Below are 13,490 nucleotides of genomic sequence, written 5' to 3' on the forward strand. Positions count from 1 at the left end.
TCCTTCCTTCCTTCCTTCCTTCCTTCCTTCCTTCCTTCCTTCCTTCCTTCCTTCCTTCCTTCCTTCCTTCCTTCCTTCCTTCCTTCCTTCCTCCTCTTCCTCTCCTTCCTCTCCTCCTCTCCTTCCTCTCCTCCTAGTCCTCTCTCTCTCTCTCCTTTCTCATTTTACAGATATAGAAACTGAGGCCAGCATCCCCAATCCTTCTCAAAACTCAATATCAAAACCAGCTGCTTCTTAGACCAGCTTAGTATAGAAACAGTTCTAGACTGAGATTCCAAGCTGAGGAAACCCCAGGCTTGGCAGACCTGCCTCATTTCAGGATGCCAGACAGAGAGAACTGGTTTGGGGGAGGGCGGGCAGCAGAGCCGACATCCTCCCCGTGTGATTTACATTTTCTCATTCCTCCAGTAGATCCTGTCTGGCTGTGCACAGAGGGTGATACCAAAGACATCTGTTTGTTGTCACACTTGAAGACATCCAGGGGAAAAAAAACCCATCTTTTGTTGCAAAAGCATTGAGAGCTTCCTGGCAAGAGCCGGGGTCTGAAGCCTGCCAGCTTCTGTTGGGTGAATTCAGCTGCTGTGGGGGCAGGAAAGCCCCTCCCTCTGTGACCAGATGCGTCTGGAAGCAGCACTCAGAACAAGGCCTGGTTAGTATTTTATATATTGATGCGGCTGAGTGAAACGAGCACTGGATTTAGGGTCCGGAGGATCTGGGTCCAAATCTTGCCTTTGCTGCCCAAGTGACCTTGGACAAGTCTCTTCTCCAGGCCTCAGGCTTCCTCATCTGAAAACTGAAGGAGTCTGGATGACCCAGTCTATATAGACCCAGTGGTCTATAGCTCCAGCAGGCAGAAGGATCCACAAATAAAAGCCAGATCAATAACAGTTAGCATTGACATAATGTTTTAAGATTTATAAAGCTCTTTACATGTGTTAACTTAGGTGATTCTCTCAACAACCTTGAGAGTTAGATGCTCATTTTTATCCCCCATTTTCCAGCTTGAGAAACTGAGGCAGATGAAGGTTAAGAGACTTGCCTAGAGCCACAAGGCTAGTAATATCTGGGGTAGGATTCAAACTCAGATCTTCCTGAATCCAGTCCCAGTGCTCGCAGCCCACCTGGAGTTAGGAGGGTCCTGGCTTTAAACCCTTCCTCTGGTGATGTGATTGTTTTCTGAGCACTAGTTTTCTCATCCGTAACATGGGGTGATTCTCCCCTTAATCTTAATATTTCTCCCCTTTGATTATCTCTAATTTATTCTGTACATTCCTTACTTGTACATAGTTGTTTCTCCTGTTAGACTGGGAACTTCTCAAGGGCAAGGACTGTTTCTTGGCTTTCTGTGTCTCCCTAGCATTTAGCATAGAGTCTGGTGCACAGTAGGGCTTAATAAATGCTTGTTCCCTTCCCTCTCTCCCCTCTTCATTTATACTCTGCCATGAGGCTCAATGGAAAGAACAGTGCATTTGGCATCAGTGGCCCCCAGCTCAAATTGAACTCTGATACTATCAATAAATCGATAAGCATTTATTAAGTGCTACTGAGGGCTGGGTGCCATCTAGGCCTGGTCTGTACCAGCAATGCCCTCTGTGATCCTGGCTAAGTGACTTACACTCCTGGAGCCTCAGTCTGATTATCTGTAGAGTGAATGAAGGGGGTGGGGACCAGGCCCCAGGATCACCTGAAGGAATGAAGGAGGTTTAGCCTGAAGAAAGGCGAACATAGGAACCAGGCATTGGGGAGGAGGGAGGGAAGGATGTCTGTTTTCAAGTCTAGCTGCTCTGTGGAAAGGGGACCAAGGGATTAAGATTTGTTCTGCTGAGACCCCATAGGGCAGAGCTCAGAACAATGGGGGAAGCATGCCAAGAGCTAGATTTAGGTTGTACAGCAAGGAAAACCGTCCAAAAAGTATTGTTGTTGTCAGTACAACTCTTCATGACCCCATTTGGGGTTTTCTTGGAAGACACACTGGAGTGGTTTGCCATTTCCTCCTCCAGTTAATTTTACAGATGAGGCAACTGAGGCAAATACAGTTAAGTGACTTGCTCAGGGTCACACAACTAGTGAGTATCTGAGGATGGACTTGAACTCAGGTCTTCCTGACTCCAGGCCACCTAGCTGCCCCTCTAGAAAAGTATGACTTTCCAAAAGTGAAATGAGGAGCCCCAGGAGGTAGGAGCTCCCCTTCATTGGAAATCTTAAAAGGTATGCAGCAAGGGAGACTGAGATGTGGAAGGGACCTCAATGGCCATCTAATCCAACTCCCTCATTTTATAGATGAGGAAACTAGATAGACTAGCTAGTAACTAACTATCTAACTAGTTTGCTAGATAACTACCCAGAGGGGACATGACTTGACCAAGGTGACAGGTAAGAGCTGGGATTTGAACCCAGGTCCCCTGAATTCAAATCAAGCATCTTTTATTCTGACACAGTTTCGAATAACTGACCTCTAAGGTCCCTTCTGCCTCTCAGATTCTGTGATTCTATGGAGGGGTTAAATGAGATCAGAGAAGGGTAACCATTTTGGGTGTCCTCCACCCCTTTAGTCTAGGGAGTTCTATGGACCCCTTCTCAGAAGTACACTTTTAAATGCATAAAGTAAACTGCATAGGATTACAAAGTTTAGTGAAAATAAAGATGTCATTTTTCCCCCATCTAAGTTCACAGGCCCCCTGAAATCCAGCCATGATCCATGGACCCCCAGGTTAAAAATCCCCGAATTAGATGACCTTTAAGGTCCCATCTCCCTCTAAATACTCTGAGCCTATATTTTCCCATCTAATACTCTCTTTCTCTCATTTTCTCTTTCTCTTTCCTCTTTCTGTCCCTTTCTTTCTCTATCTTCTCTTTCTCTCTCCTCTCTCATTGTCTCTCTCTGTCTCTTTGTCTTCTCTCTCTCATTGTCACTTTCTCTCTTCCCTCTCTCTCTCCTCTCTGTCTTTTTCCCTCTCTGTCTTCTCTCTCTCTCATTCTCTCATTTTCTCTCTCTCTTCTCTCTCTCTCTCCTCTATCTCTCTCATTTTCTCTCTCTTTCTTTGTCTTTCTGTCTCTGTGTCTCTCTGTCTCTGTCTCTCCTTTCTCTGTTTCTCCTCTCTCTTTCTGTCTCTCTCTCATCTCTTTCTCTGTCTGTTTCTCTGTCTCTGTCTCTCTGTCTTTCTCTCGTCTCTCTCTCCCTCCCTCTCCCTCCTTCTCTCTCTCTCTCTCTCTCTCTCTCTCTCTCTCTCTCTCTCCCCCCCCCTCTCATTTTCTCTCTCTTTGTCTCTCTTTCTCTCTTCTTCCTTCCCTCCCATCTCCCTCCCCCTCCCCCCTTACCTCGATGTTGCTTCCCTCTGTCCCTCCGTCGCTTGTGCTCTCTGGCATGCTTCCTCCCTCTTTCAAACTGATTGTCCCTCTCCGGGTAGGGGAGCTCAAAGCCCAGAAAGGCGTCCTTATCCTGCAGCAGGCCAGCAGGGCCATGGCGCGCCAGCCTCTCCTCCCCAGCAGGGAGTATCCCAGCCAGCCTGGAGGTGCCGGCTTGCTCTGGCACGTGGGCCCTGCCCTTCTTGGCCAGCCCATGTCTCCGCAGGTGCCGGGGCCGGGGCTGCCACAGCTCTGGGCCCTGACCGTTGATGTTATTCTCTGGGACGTTGCTTTCCTTGGGAGCAGACTCCAGGGCACCTGTGAAGCTTGGATCTGTGAGGACCAGGATCCAGAGAAGTGCCAGGGAGAAGCAGCCAGTGGGTGCTGCCATGGCCCTTGGCCCCTGCAAGAACAACAGAACACACACTGAGTCAGAGGCCATCAATCAGCAAACAACTGCTGTGCACCTACTGTGTGCCGGGCAGCTCTCTAAGATTCAAATGCCTTTCTCCTGTTGATTATATCTGCTTTATTCTGAGTATAGCTTGTTTGTACAAGGTTGGGCATGATGACTCACTTGTTAGATTGCAAGCTCCTTGAGGGCAGGGACAATTTTTGTCCTTTTTCTGTATCCCCAGAACTTAGCACAGAGCCTGACACATAGTAGACACTTGGTAAGTGTTTATTGACTGATTGATTGATCTAGAATGGTAGAGGGAGTTTCCTCATATGGATGTCCACATAGCAATGAAATTAGGGGTTTGGTTCACACACACAAAAATTATTCCAGGCACTGGACAATTCCTAAATCTAAATGGTCCCCTATGCAGCCTTGGACAAGTCAATTAACATCCTTGGACCTCAGTTCCTCAACTGAAAAATGCACCTTTTTGTTGGTCTGGTGGATAGAGCACTGGGCCTGAAGTCAGAGAGACCTGAATTCATATGTTTACTAGCTGTCTATCTCAATTTCCCCATCTGTAAAGTGGGGATAGAAACACCACCTGCCCTCCCAGGGTTGTTGTGAAGCTCACACAATATCTGCAGAGTTATTTGCAAAGTTGTATAAATGCCAGAAATTATGATTAAAATGGGAGGGGGTATGAAGTCAAGGGTTTTTGAGGTCCTTTCTAAGCTTTAAATCTATTCTCCCATGTGTAATATTGGGGAAGCCACATAACCTCCAGGGTCTCAGTTTTCTTGTCTGTAAAATGGGAAGGTAGGGGTGGAGGTTGGACTTGGTTTCTAAGGACCCTTTTAGCTCTAAATCTTTGATTCTTTCTGGATGACTCATGCTCCCCAAACATTGCAAAAGACTCAGGAAGAGGAGGAGCCGGCATGGGGTCTTCACGGGAAGGAGGTTGCCTATTGGGAAGCCCCATCTGGAGTGACCAGGTTACAATGTTCGGTGCATTATCCCCCCTCACCTCTATTCCCCCTTTCCTGCCCCCTCCATTCTTATTATAACCAAGCAAGTGCAACAGAGGGTTAGCTTGACATGATTGAATTTTTATGGCCTCCCTGGGGCCCACCACACATTGCATTCCTCTCTCAAAGGTGCTTATTCAATCCTTTTTTTTTTCTTCCTGATTTGTTGCAATATAATTGCTCAGGATCTGGGCTAGATTAGCTGACCTGGAATTCCAAGTAACTTTATTTTTCTCTCCGGGGCCTCCTGTACCTGATCCTATGACACACCCTCTCTTCACCCCAACACTCAAGCATTCCTACCCAACATGCTCATAGGGGGACTTCTTTGGGCAGTGCCTTTGGACCAGGGGATGAAAGTAACAGGAGTCTTTAGAGGCTTCATTATTAATATTACTAATACTAATGATTCTTATTAGTAATCACTGGTAATTATTATATCATATATATATAATCTACTAATAATAGTGAATATTTATATACCTTCCTATAGAAATGTTTTATGAATAGGAGATGTCCCAAAAGTCTTAGTGCGGATTTAAGCTACAATTTTTAAAAACTTCACCAAGACTTTTGGGACACCCTGTAGCATTGATTTTGATCTGTAAGATAACTTAGCAATTTTGGGATGATTATAGCTATCCCAAAGTGGGATGGAGGGCATTCTGAGTTAATGAGCTCTTTCTGAATGGTAGGGTGGTGGTGGTCACTTGTCTAGTTTGTTGTAGAAGGGATTTTTTTTCTTTTCTGGATCAAACTCATTGATTTTGGGGATCTTCTCCAACTGTGATATTCTGGTGTGGAGAGACTTGGGGTGAGGCAGACCTGAGTTCAAATCCTGCCCCACACATTTAACTAGCTGTGTGACCCTGGATAGGCAAGGCTCTTCACCTATCTGTCTCAGTTTCCTCCATCTTTACTTTTTGGAGGGCAATTGGGGTTAAATGACTTGCCCAAAGTCATGCAGCTAGTCATTGTGTCAAGTGTCTGAGGCTGGATTTGAACTCAGGTCCTCCTGACTTCAGGGCCGGTGCTCTGTTCATTGTGCCACCTAGCTGCCCCTTCCTCCATCTTTAAAAAAGGGGAGAATAATATCACCTCCCTCCCAGGGTTGTTGTGAGGACAAAACCAGAAAACACATAAACCACATTGCAAACCTTAAAGTACTAAATGAATGCTACCTATTATAATTACCCCGCAGTGTGGATATATGTTCAAATAAATTAATCACACATTTATTAAATTCTGACTCTTCACAAGACACTCCCCTAAGTCCTGGGGACGCAAAGACAGAACCAGTGAGTCTCTGCCTTCAAGTAGCTTTTGCTGTCCTGGGGGGGAAACAATATATAAACACATCTGTGGGTACCAAAGAATTTGGGGCAGCAACAAGGAGTCAGGAAAGAATACTCCTAGGAGGTAGCACCTGAGTCTAGCTTTAGAGGAACCTGGAGTGTTGGGAGGTGGAGAAAAGGAGAGAGCACATTTCAGGCATGGAGCCCAGCCTGAGAAAGGACATGGGAGATGTATTGCTGAGCTTGGAGAACGGTGATCAGGCCAGTATGACTGTAGAAATACGAGATAAACCTGGATAGAGAGGCCGGAACCAGATTGTAGAGGCCTTTAAGGGAGAACTTGAGGAATTTGTATTTTATCCTTGAGGCATTTGGGAGCCCCTGAAGATCCTTGAGAAAGAGAGTGACATCATGAAATTGGACTTTAGGAAGATTATTTTGGCAGTTTTGTGGAGAGGGGGAAAAAAAGGAAGATGAGACTGGGGGAAGGGCCTTCCCCAGGGTCACACAGCTGAGGAGTACCAGAGATAGGATTTGGACCTATATTCACATCTTGAGCCCTTTCTAGATGCTGCCACTCACCCAGGAAGTGTCTCAACTAATACGGGCCAAGTGCTTTCCGAAGTGAAAATCTGATTTCACATCAGACATGCTTTCTACTACACTGTGCTGTCTTTTGGAGTCTAAGTCTAGAAACTGGGGTGACCACATTCTTCCAAGCCCAGAACAGGAAGGGTGGAAGCATCGACCTTCCAGCCCAAAGGCATTCTGTGCTGTGTAGACCTGTCCTTTCCTCCCATCCTTCCCATGGCCATTCATTCAGCAGTAGTCTCGCCTAGCCTGCCGCCTCCTCCTCTCTCTCTTTGTGTCAGGGATGAAAGGCGGCAGGTTCTGGTACAGCCTTTTCCATGTCCCCTATTATCTGGGCTCCCTCATTATTCAGCACTGAGCCTTTGGATGCTGGAGGAATGTGTGTTACTGGGGAGGGGCTTGGAAAAGCTCCCCTCTTCACCCCTAACATCTCCACTTAGCCCCTTGCTCCCTTCTGGTGAACTTCTGCTGGTCTTAGCCCATGAAGGGGACCCTGCAGTGTTAGCATCAGCTGAGATGCCTTTCCTTTCCCTAGTCTGCCATAAGGAAACTCTCTGGGTCTTTTTTCCTGCAAAAGATAGGGGGGGGGGGGGCCTGGGGGTGGAGGGTTAGATGCTGAACAGGGATGTGAACCTGAACCGACAGCCCCTCCAAGGGGATCTTTTAGGGGCTTTCAGTTGAGTAATGGAAAGCTCTGGAGGGCTCATCGAATGTCAGAAACCCCCAGCCCCAGAATAAATACCCCCTCTCATTATGAGAGCCAAAATGCAAAGAGTTTAGAGTGGGGGGATTGGATTTGCCTCAAAAGTTCAGTTCTGTTACTCTTTACCTGTGTGCCCCTAGGTGAGTCCCTTAGCCTTTGAAAAATGAGGATGTAGGACTAGATTATCTCAAAACTCCAGCCCCGTTTTTAATCCCGTGATTTTCTTTAGCTCCACAGGTTTGCAGGTGCCATGAAGGCAGGCGTCTTGTCTTCTCTAACCTTTGCCATCCTCCAGTACTTGGCACAGAGCTAGCAGACCTGGTTTCTGTAAGGGTGGTGCTACTGAGGTCATGGCTGAGCTGTCTGTGATAGAACCAGAATCCTACAGGGTAAGACTGAATCCTGCCCAGGGCAAAGTCATCTCCAACTGGGTCATGTGGAGGGTGTGGCCAGTGACGCCATAGCTCTCCATTCACCTAACAACAAACTATTCATGAAATGGCCATTGCAGTAGTATATATCAATACATATATAATATTATATCTCAACATAGAATATCACACATGATGTTACACATCACATACAGAATATCACATACATGTAATATTCTATATTACATATAGAATATTATAGACCACATATAGAATACCACATACATATAATATTCTATATTACATATAGAATATTACAGATCGTGTATACATATAATGTTATACACCACATGTATACTATTATAGATCACACATGGAATATCACACACATATATAATGCTATATATCAATATAGAATATCACACACATAGATAATGTTATGGACCACATAGAATATCACAAACATATATAACAGAATATCATACACATATATCATATGTAGACAATCACACTGTATATTACATATCACATACATAGTATCATATACATATATAATATATAATATCTTGAAGACCAAGATCCCACATGTAGAGCTGGTAACATAGTAGGTGTTTAGTGAATGATTGATCTTTCAATGATTGAATGAATACCTATAACTGCACTGGCTACACCCTCAACATATTCCAGCTGGTTATGACTTTACCCTGTGGAGAGAGATGGGCTCAGAGTTAATCAGTGAAAGACAGTTAGTCCAGGACCAGGGTTAGGGGTGTTCTCTGTGCCTTCCTCTCTGTAGAAGTCATCACTTCATACACGGCCCAGGCTTTCAACCACGGCCTTATTATTCGCACAGAACTCTGGTCACCAAGCTAATCAGAATAGGTAGAATTAATTCTGGGAGATGGCAAACAAACCACTGAGGAAACAAGGCCACTCCTAACAAAATAATCTCCCTTTTATACTGGAGGGGAGGAAAAGAATCTTAGAATACTTCATCCACAAAGACTAGAAATTGATTGAGCCAGTCCCCTCACTTATAGGGGAGGTACTCAGAGAGGGGAAAGGACAGGAATTTCATGGGAGAAGGGCGGTTCAAACCCAGCCTCTTAAAGTGGATTTATGCATGCTGTTTCAGCTAGCTTCCCTGGCTTCATAAGTAGCCTGGCAGAGTTACTCCGACTGGGAAAGGATTTGTAGACTGATGAGCAGTGGAGGGGGCAGTGTCTGCAAAGCTCTTCACGCCCAGGGCAGCTGTAAATCCATGGGAGCACAATTTCCAAGGAAAGATGGCAACCCACCACTGAGTGATGGAGAAGTCTGGCAAGCAGCCTTAGGAAATGGGGGAATGGATCATAGCATCAGAGAGCTAGGGCTGAAAGGGCCTTGAAGATCCTCCGATGCAAACCCCTACCTTTACAAATGGGGAAACTGAGGCTCAAGGATACAGTAGAATGGATCAGAACCGGGATTCAAACCATGTCCTAAGTTCAAATCTCACTACTGACACAATCAGTTGGTAAGATCTGTATTTCCTCTATTGTACCACATTTCCTCTGGGGTTTGGGCTGGATGACCCAGCTCTGCTTCCAGTACCCTATGAACTAGACAGGGACTAGAGGAAGCCAGAGTTGTGCGGGAGCCTAGCAACCCGGGACAGAATGTGAAGGGGAGGAGGTGTCAGAAAAATGAATGATTTCGCTCTCATTCTCCCCTCTGCCTCTCCCTGTGCCAGTCACAGCTACAGTTCCAGACCTGCACGAGACAGCATCATATGCAAAAGAGGATAATTAATCAACCCTGGCGCCTGGCTTTGATTCCTCCATAGACCCCTCCCCCCCGCCAATCTTCCCATTCAGGGCCGGCCCTCCGTGAGGGACAGGGGACAAGAGGGGCGCCTGCCTCCCCGACAGACAACTTGTGGCGCCTTGGCTGAATGCTTTCACCAGGCTCCCCGTGGCATCTGTCACCCATAGAAGTCAGCCAGGCTGGCCCACCCGGAGGACCCCTGCACCACCAAGACGCCGGGCCCACTGAAGAGGGACAGATGGTGGGTCCTCAGTGCGTGGGTGGTGAGGCGTGCTGGGCTTAGGGTGGGCCAGGGTGGTTACCTCGGGATGGACTGAATGTAGGATGTTCTGAAGCGGCTGAGGACTTGGGATCTGGCGGCTGCAGGCACTCTTAGCTGTGTGAACTTGGGCAAGGGAAGGAGGAAAGGCATAAACCTTCACCTAACACCTACTAGGCACTGCTAAGCTCTTTACAATTATGCTCTCATTTGATCCAAGCAACCCTGCAAGGTAGAAGCCATTATTATCTTTTTTTTTTTTTTTTACATTTGAGGAAACAGAGGCAAACAGAGGCAGACAGAGGTTGAGTGACTTTCCTAGAGTCACACAGCTGGTAAGTACCTGAAACAGGATTCAAACTCAGGTCTTTCTGACTCTAGTCCCATTGTACCTACCACCCAGTTTCAAGTCACTAAACCTTATTGTGCCTGTGTTTCCCCATCTGTAAAAGGTAGAGGTTGGATGAAGTTAATCCTAAAGTTCCTTGCAGCTTGAATGGAATTGGATTCTATGAGGATATAAACTTCCTAGGAGAATATGAAGTTCTTGAATTTTGGTACTCCAGTGCCCAACATAGAAAGCATGTATTTAATAAATGTGGTACTGAATGGTATTTTCTGAATCATTACAATAATCCACTTCGATGGAATACAGTAGAAAGAGAGCTGGCTTTGAGTACCTGGGCTTAAACCCCATCCTTGTCACTTATGACTTGGCAGACCTGGGGTGGGTTACTTCATGTCTGGGCCTGTTTCCTCATTTGTGAACCGAGGGGGTTGACTGGACTAGGTCACTTCTAAATTTCATGATCCTATACTTCCTTCCTCCCAGTCATCCTGTGAGGAAGAGAAGGCAAGGTTTACTTAACACCGCCATTTTACAGATGAAGAAACAGAGGCCCAGAGACATCAAGAGAACTGCCCACGGCCACACAAGTAGTAAATGGTAGTGCTTAGAGTCTGAGTCCCAGAGACTCCAAATCTAGTGTTTCCCTCCCATTATTCCATGCTTCCTTCTTTGCATATTATAGCTCTCCAGGGGCCAACATTTATTACATGTCTGCTATGTGTGGCCAGACACTGAGTGCTGGTCACAAAGTAATCTTTCCCACCATTTAAAAAGCCTTTTAAACTCTACAGGGATTCCACAATCCTTTGGGCACTGCCCTGCCCTGATAGACTATCCCTTTCTCTTTCTTGTAGACTACTATTCATAACAGAGCAGGCATCTCCCTAGAGTTTTACCTGCATTCTCCAGTTTGAGACCCATAGCAACCCTGCAGGGGGCTCTGGAGCCAGCTCAAACATATTCATAGAACTATTATTAAATTTTCAGTGGGAACACTTACTCCTCAAAAATCAGCAATTGATTTATCGTTTTGTTGATTGTCCAGACTTAAGAAAGTGATAGAGAAAATGTTAATAGTGAAGATTAAATTCAATTCATGCATACATACCTTTCCCTCCCAGGGAGCTGGTTGTTAAATATTTATCCGCACATCCCTGGGGGGCAGGGCTCATCCTACAGGTATTAATATCTTTGTTTTTACAGATGCTCTCATTGAACCTTAGAGAGGTAAAGGGATTCTCCCACTGGAAATTCCAGAAGTCAGTTTTGCTCCCTGTTCTCTCTCTCTTTTTTTTTGCTTTTTGGAGGGCAATTGGGGTTAAGTGACTTGCCCAGGGTCAGACGGCTAGTTTTTGTGTTAAGTGTCTGAGGCTGGATTTGAACTCAGGTTCTCCTGACTCGAGGGCTGGTGTTCTATTCACTGTGCCAACTAACCTGCTTCCCTGATCTTGTTCTGTCATCAAATCTAATGGTCACCATGGTGATGGAGAGCAAGCTGCTAGAACCATCCAGGGGCTGTCTCCAAGGGGCTCCCAACAACTGCCAAACTGGGCTCATTTCCCTTCTTCCTGGTCAGGATAGCTCTGGTTCTAACTCTCCTACTGCCAGCAACTGATCTAGGAAATCAATACTTTCCCTTGGGTGTGTGTATGTGTGCCTGTATATAAGGTTAATAGAATTTAAGATCTTCCCCACCCATTCATAGGCCTCACATGGAGCCCATTAAGGGAAGCTTGCTTAGGGCAGACTTGCTTGGAGGAAGGCTTTCACACCTTTTGCTAATTTCTAATTAGGATCTCTTCATCTAGGGATATATGTAATAGCAATATTGCTTTGATTCAGGCAGAGTCCTGTCTGTTGGTCCTTATTTCTCTGCTTGTATTTTCTCTGAAGTTCAGGGCAATGACTTTTCCCCTGAGCTAGTGAACGTAATAAAAAAAGACTATTGACCCCTTAAACAGCTATCTTTCCTAGTAAAGCAGATCTAAGAACCTGGGCTAGCAGCCATCCTGGGTATGCCAGTGTGATTGCTGCTACAGTGTGTGTGTGGGGGGGGTGTGTGTGGGGTGGGGGGGGGGGGGATGGTTTGTGGGTTGGGAGGTCTGGGAAGATTGAAGAGGAAGGGAGATGAAGTTACTCCTACTCAAAGACCCATGAATAGAGAATTCATGGAACTTAGCTGAGCCTGGGTTTCAAGTGACTTCTGCCTTCTCTCCCCCAACCTCTCTCCTCCAACTAAGAAGCCAAATAAAAAAAGACTGGATTCTTGCCTTCCCAACATTTAGCTCAAGGCAAGAAAGCAGGCCTAAGTTCTAGTACCTCATTATCTACAAAATATAACTGTCCTTGGAAAGATGTCATTGGTCCAGATTTTATAACTCACATTCTATTCCTCCAAGAACTTACATAAGTTCATTGGAAAATAACTAGAATGCATAGAACTCTTGATATACATTATTTCATTTGAGACTCACAACATCCCTGAGAGGTAGGTGTATAAAAGAATTATTGAACCCACTTTACTAAGCCCTTGAGAAGTGACTTACTCAGCATCACACAGCTACTGTCATAAGTAGAGATTGGAACCCAGATCTTTATAACTCTCAGTCTACTACTCTTTTCTGCCTTCAGGGATACTTTATTTTCATAAATTTAGAGCTGAAAGGGGCCCTAATCTAACCCCCTCATTTTATGGAGGTCTAGATAACTTAAATGACTTGTTCAAGGTTACAGAGTTAGTAAATGGCAGAGTCAAGATTTGAACCTCGGTCTTGTGTCTCCAGACCAGAACTCCACAGCCCAGAGTTTGTGTCCTCATTTATCTTTAGAGGACAACACTTCCTAACACATGTGCTTTAAGACAATTGGATATAGGTTAACTATTCGATGACTCTAGGTTAAAAGATATGGGGATGGGGCGGCTAAGTTGCCCAGTGAATAGAGAACTGGCCCTGGAGTCAGGAGGACCTGAGTTCAAATCTGAGCTCAGATACTTAAACAGTTGCTAACTGTGTGACCTTGGGCAAATCACTTAACCCTGATTGCCCTGGCTTCCAAACAACAACAACAAAAAAGGAATAGCAGATTTTCTTAAATCAGTCAAGTTATGTTGCTCATTACTCATTGGTCATCTGTGGAATTTTAAAGCTAGATTGAGGCTCAGAAACCCTGGAAGAATGGTGTAGTGAAAAGAACAATGGCTCTAGAGTCAAAGGATCTGGGTTCAAATGCTGACTATAATGCTTACTACCCATGTGACCTTTCCTACCCATGTGACTGTTGCCTTCATAGCCATAAGTGAGGCTCTTTGGGTCTCAGTTTACTGAAGTGCAAAACTTGCTGT

General features: G+C 45.5%; 2 protein-coding genes across 7 annotated transcripts in view; one reads left to right on the top strand and one right to left on the bottom strand.

The window, feature by feature from the left end:
• MAD2L2 (mitotic arrest deficient 2 like 2) overlaps window positions 1–13,490 on the top strand; it is a 108,883-nt gene that overhangs the window by 59,858 nt on the left and 35,535 nt on the right. The window lies entirely within an intron of this gene.
• Window positions 1–13,490, bottom strand: part of DRAXIN (dorsal inhibitory axon guidance protein) — a 39,492-nt gene that overhangs the window by 15,994 nt on the left and 10,008 nt on the right. Inside the window, exon 2 of the mRNA XM_069078280.1 lies at window positions 3,319–3,748. Coding sequence (XP_068934381.1) covers window positions 3,319–3,736 — 418 coding nt within the window. The 5' untranslated portion in view covers window positions 3,737–3,748. The remainder of the gene's footprint in view (window positions 1–3,318; window positions 3,749–13,490) is intronic.

Source organism: Petaurus breviceps, unplaced genomic scaffold, assembly GCF_028583685.1.
Source record: "Petaurus breviceps papuanus isolate PSGF00001 unplaced genomic scaffold, PetGlider_PUasm1.0 91041, whole genome shotgun sequence".
NCBI lineage: Eukaryota > Metazoa > Chordata > Mammalia > Diprotodontia > Petauridae > Petaurus > Petaurus breviceps.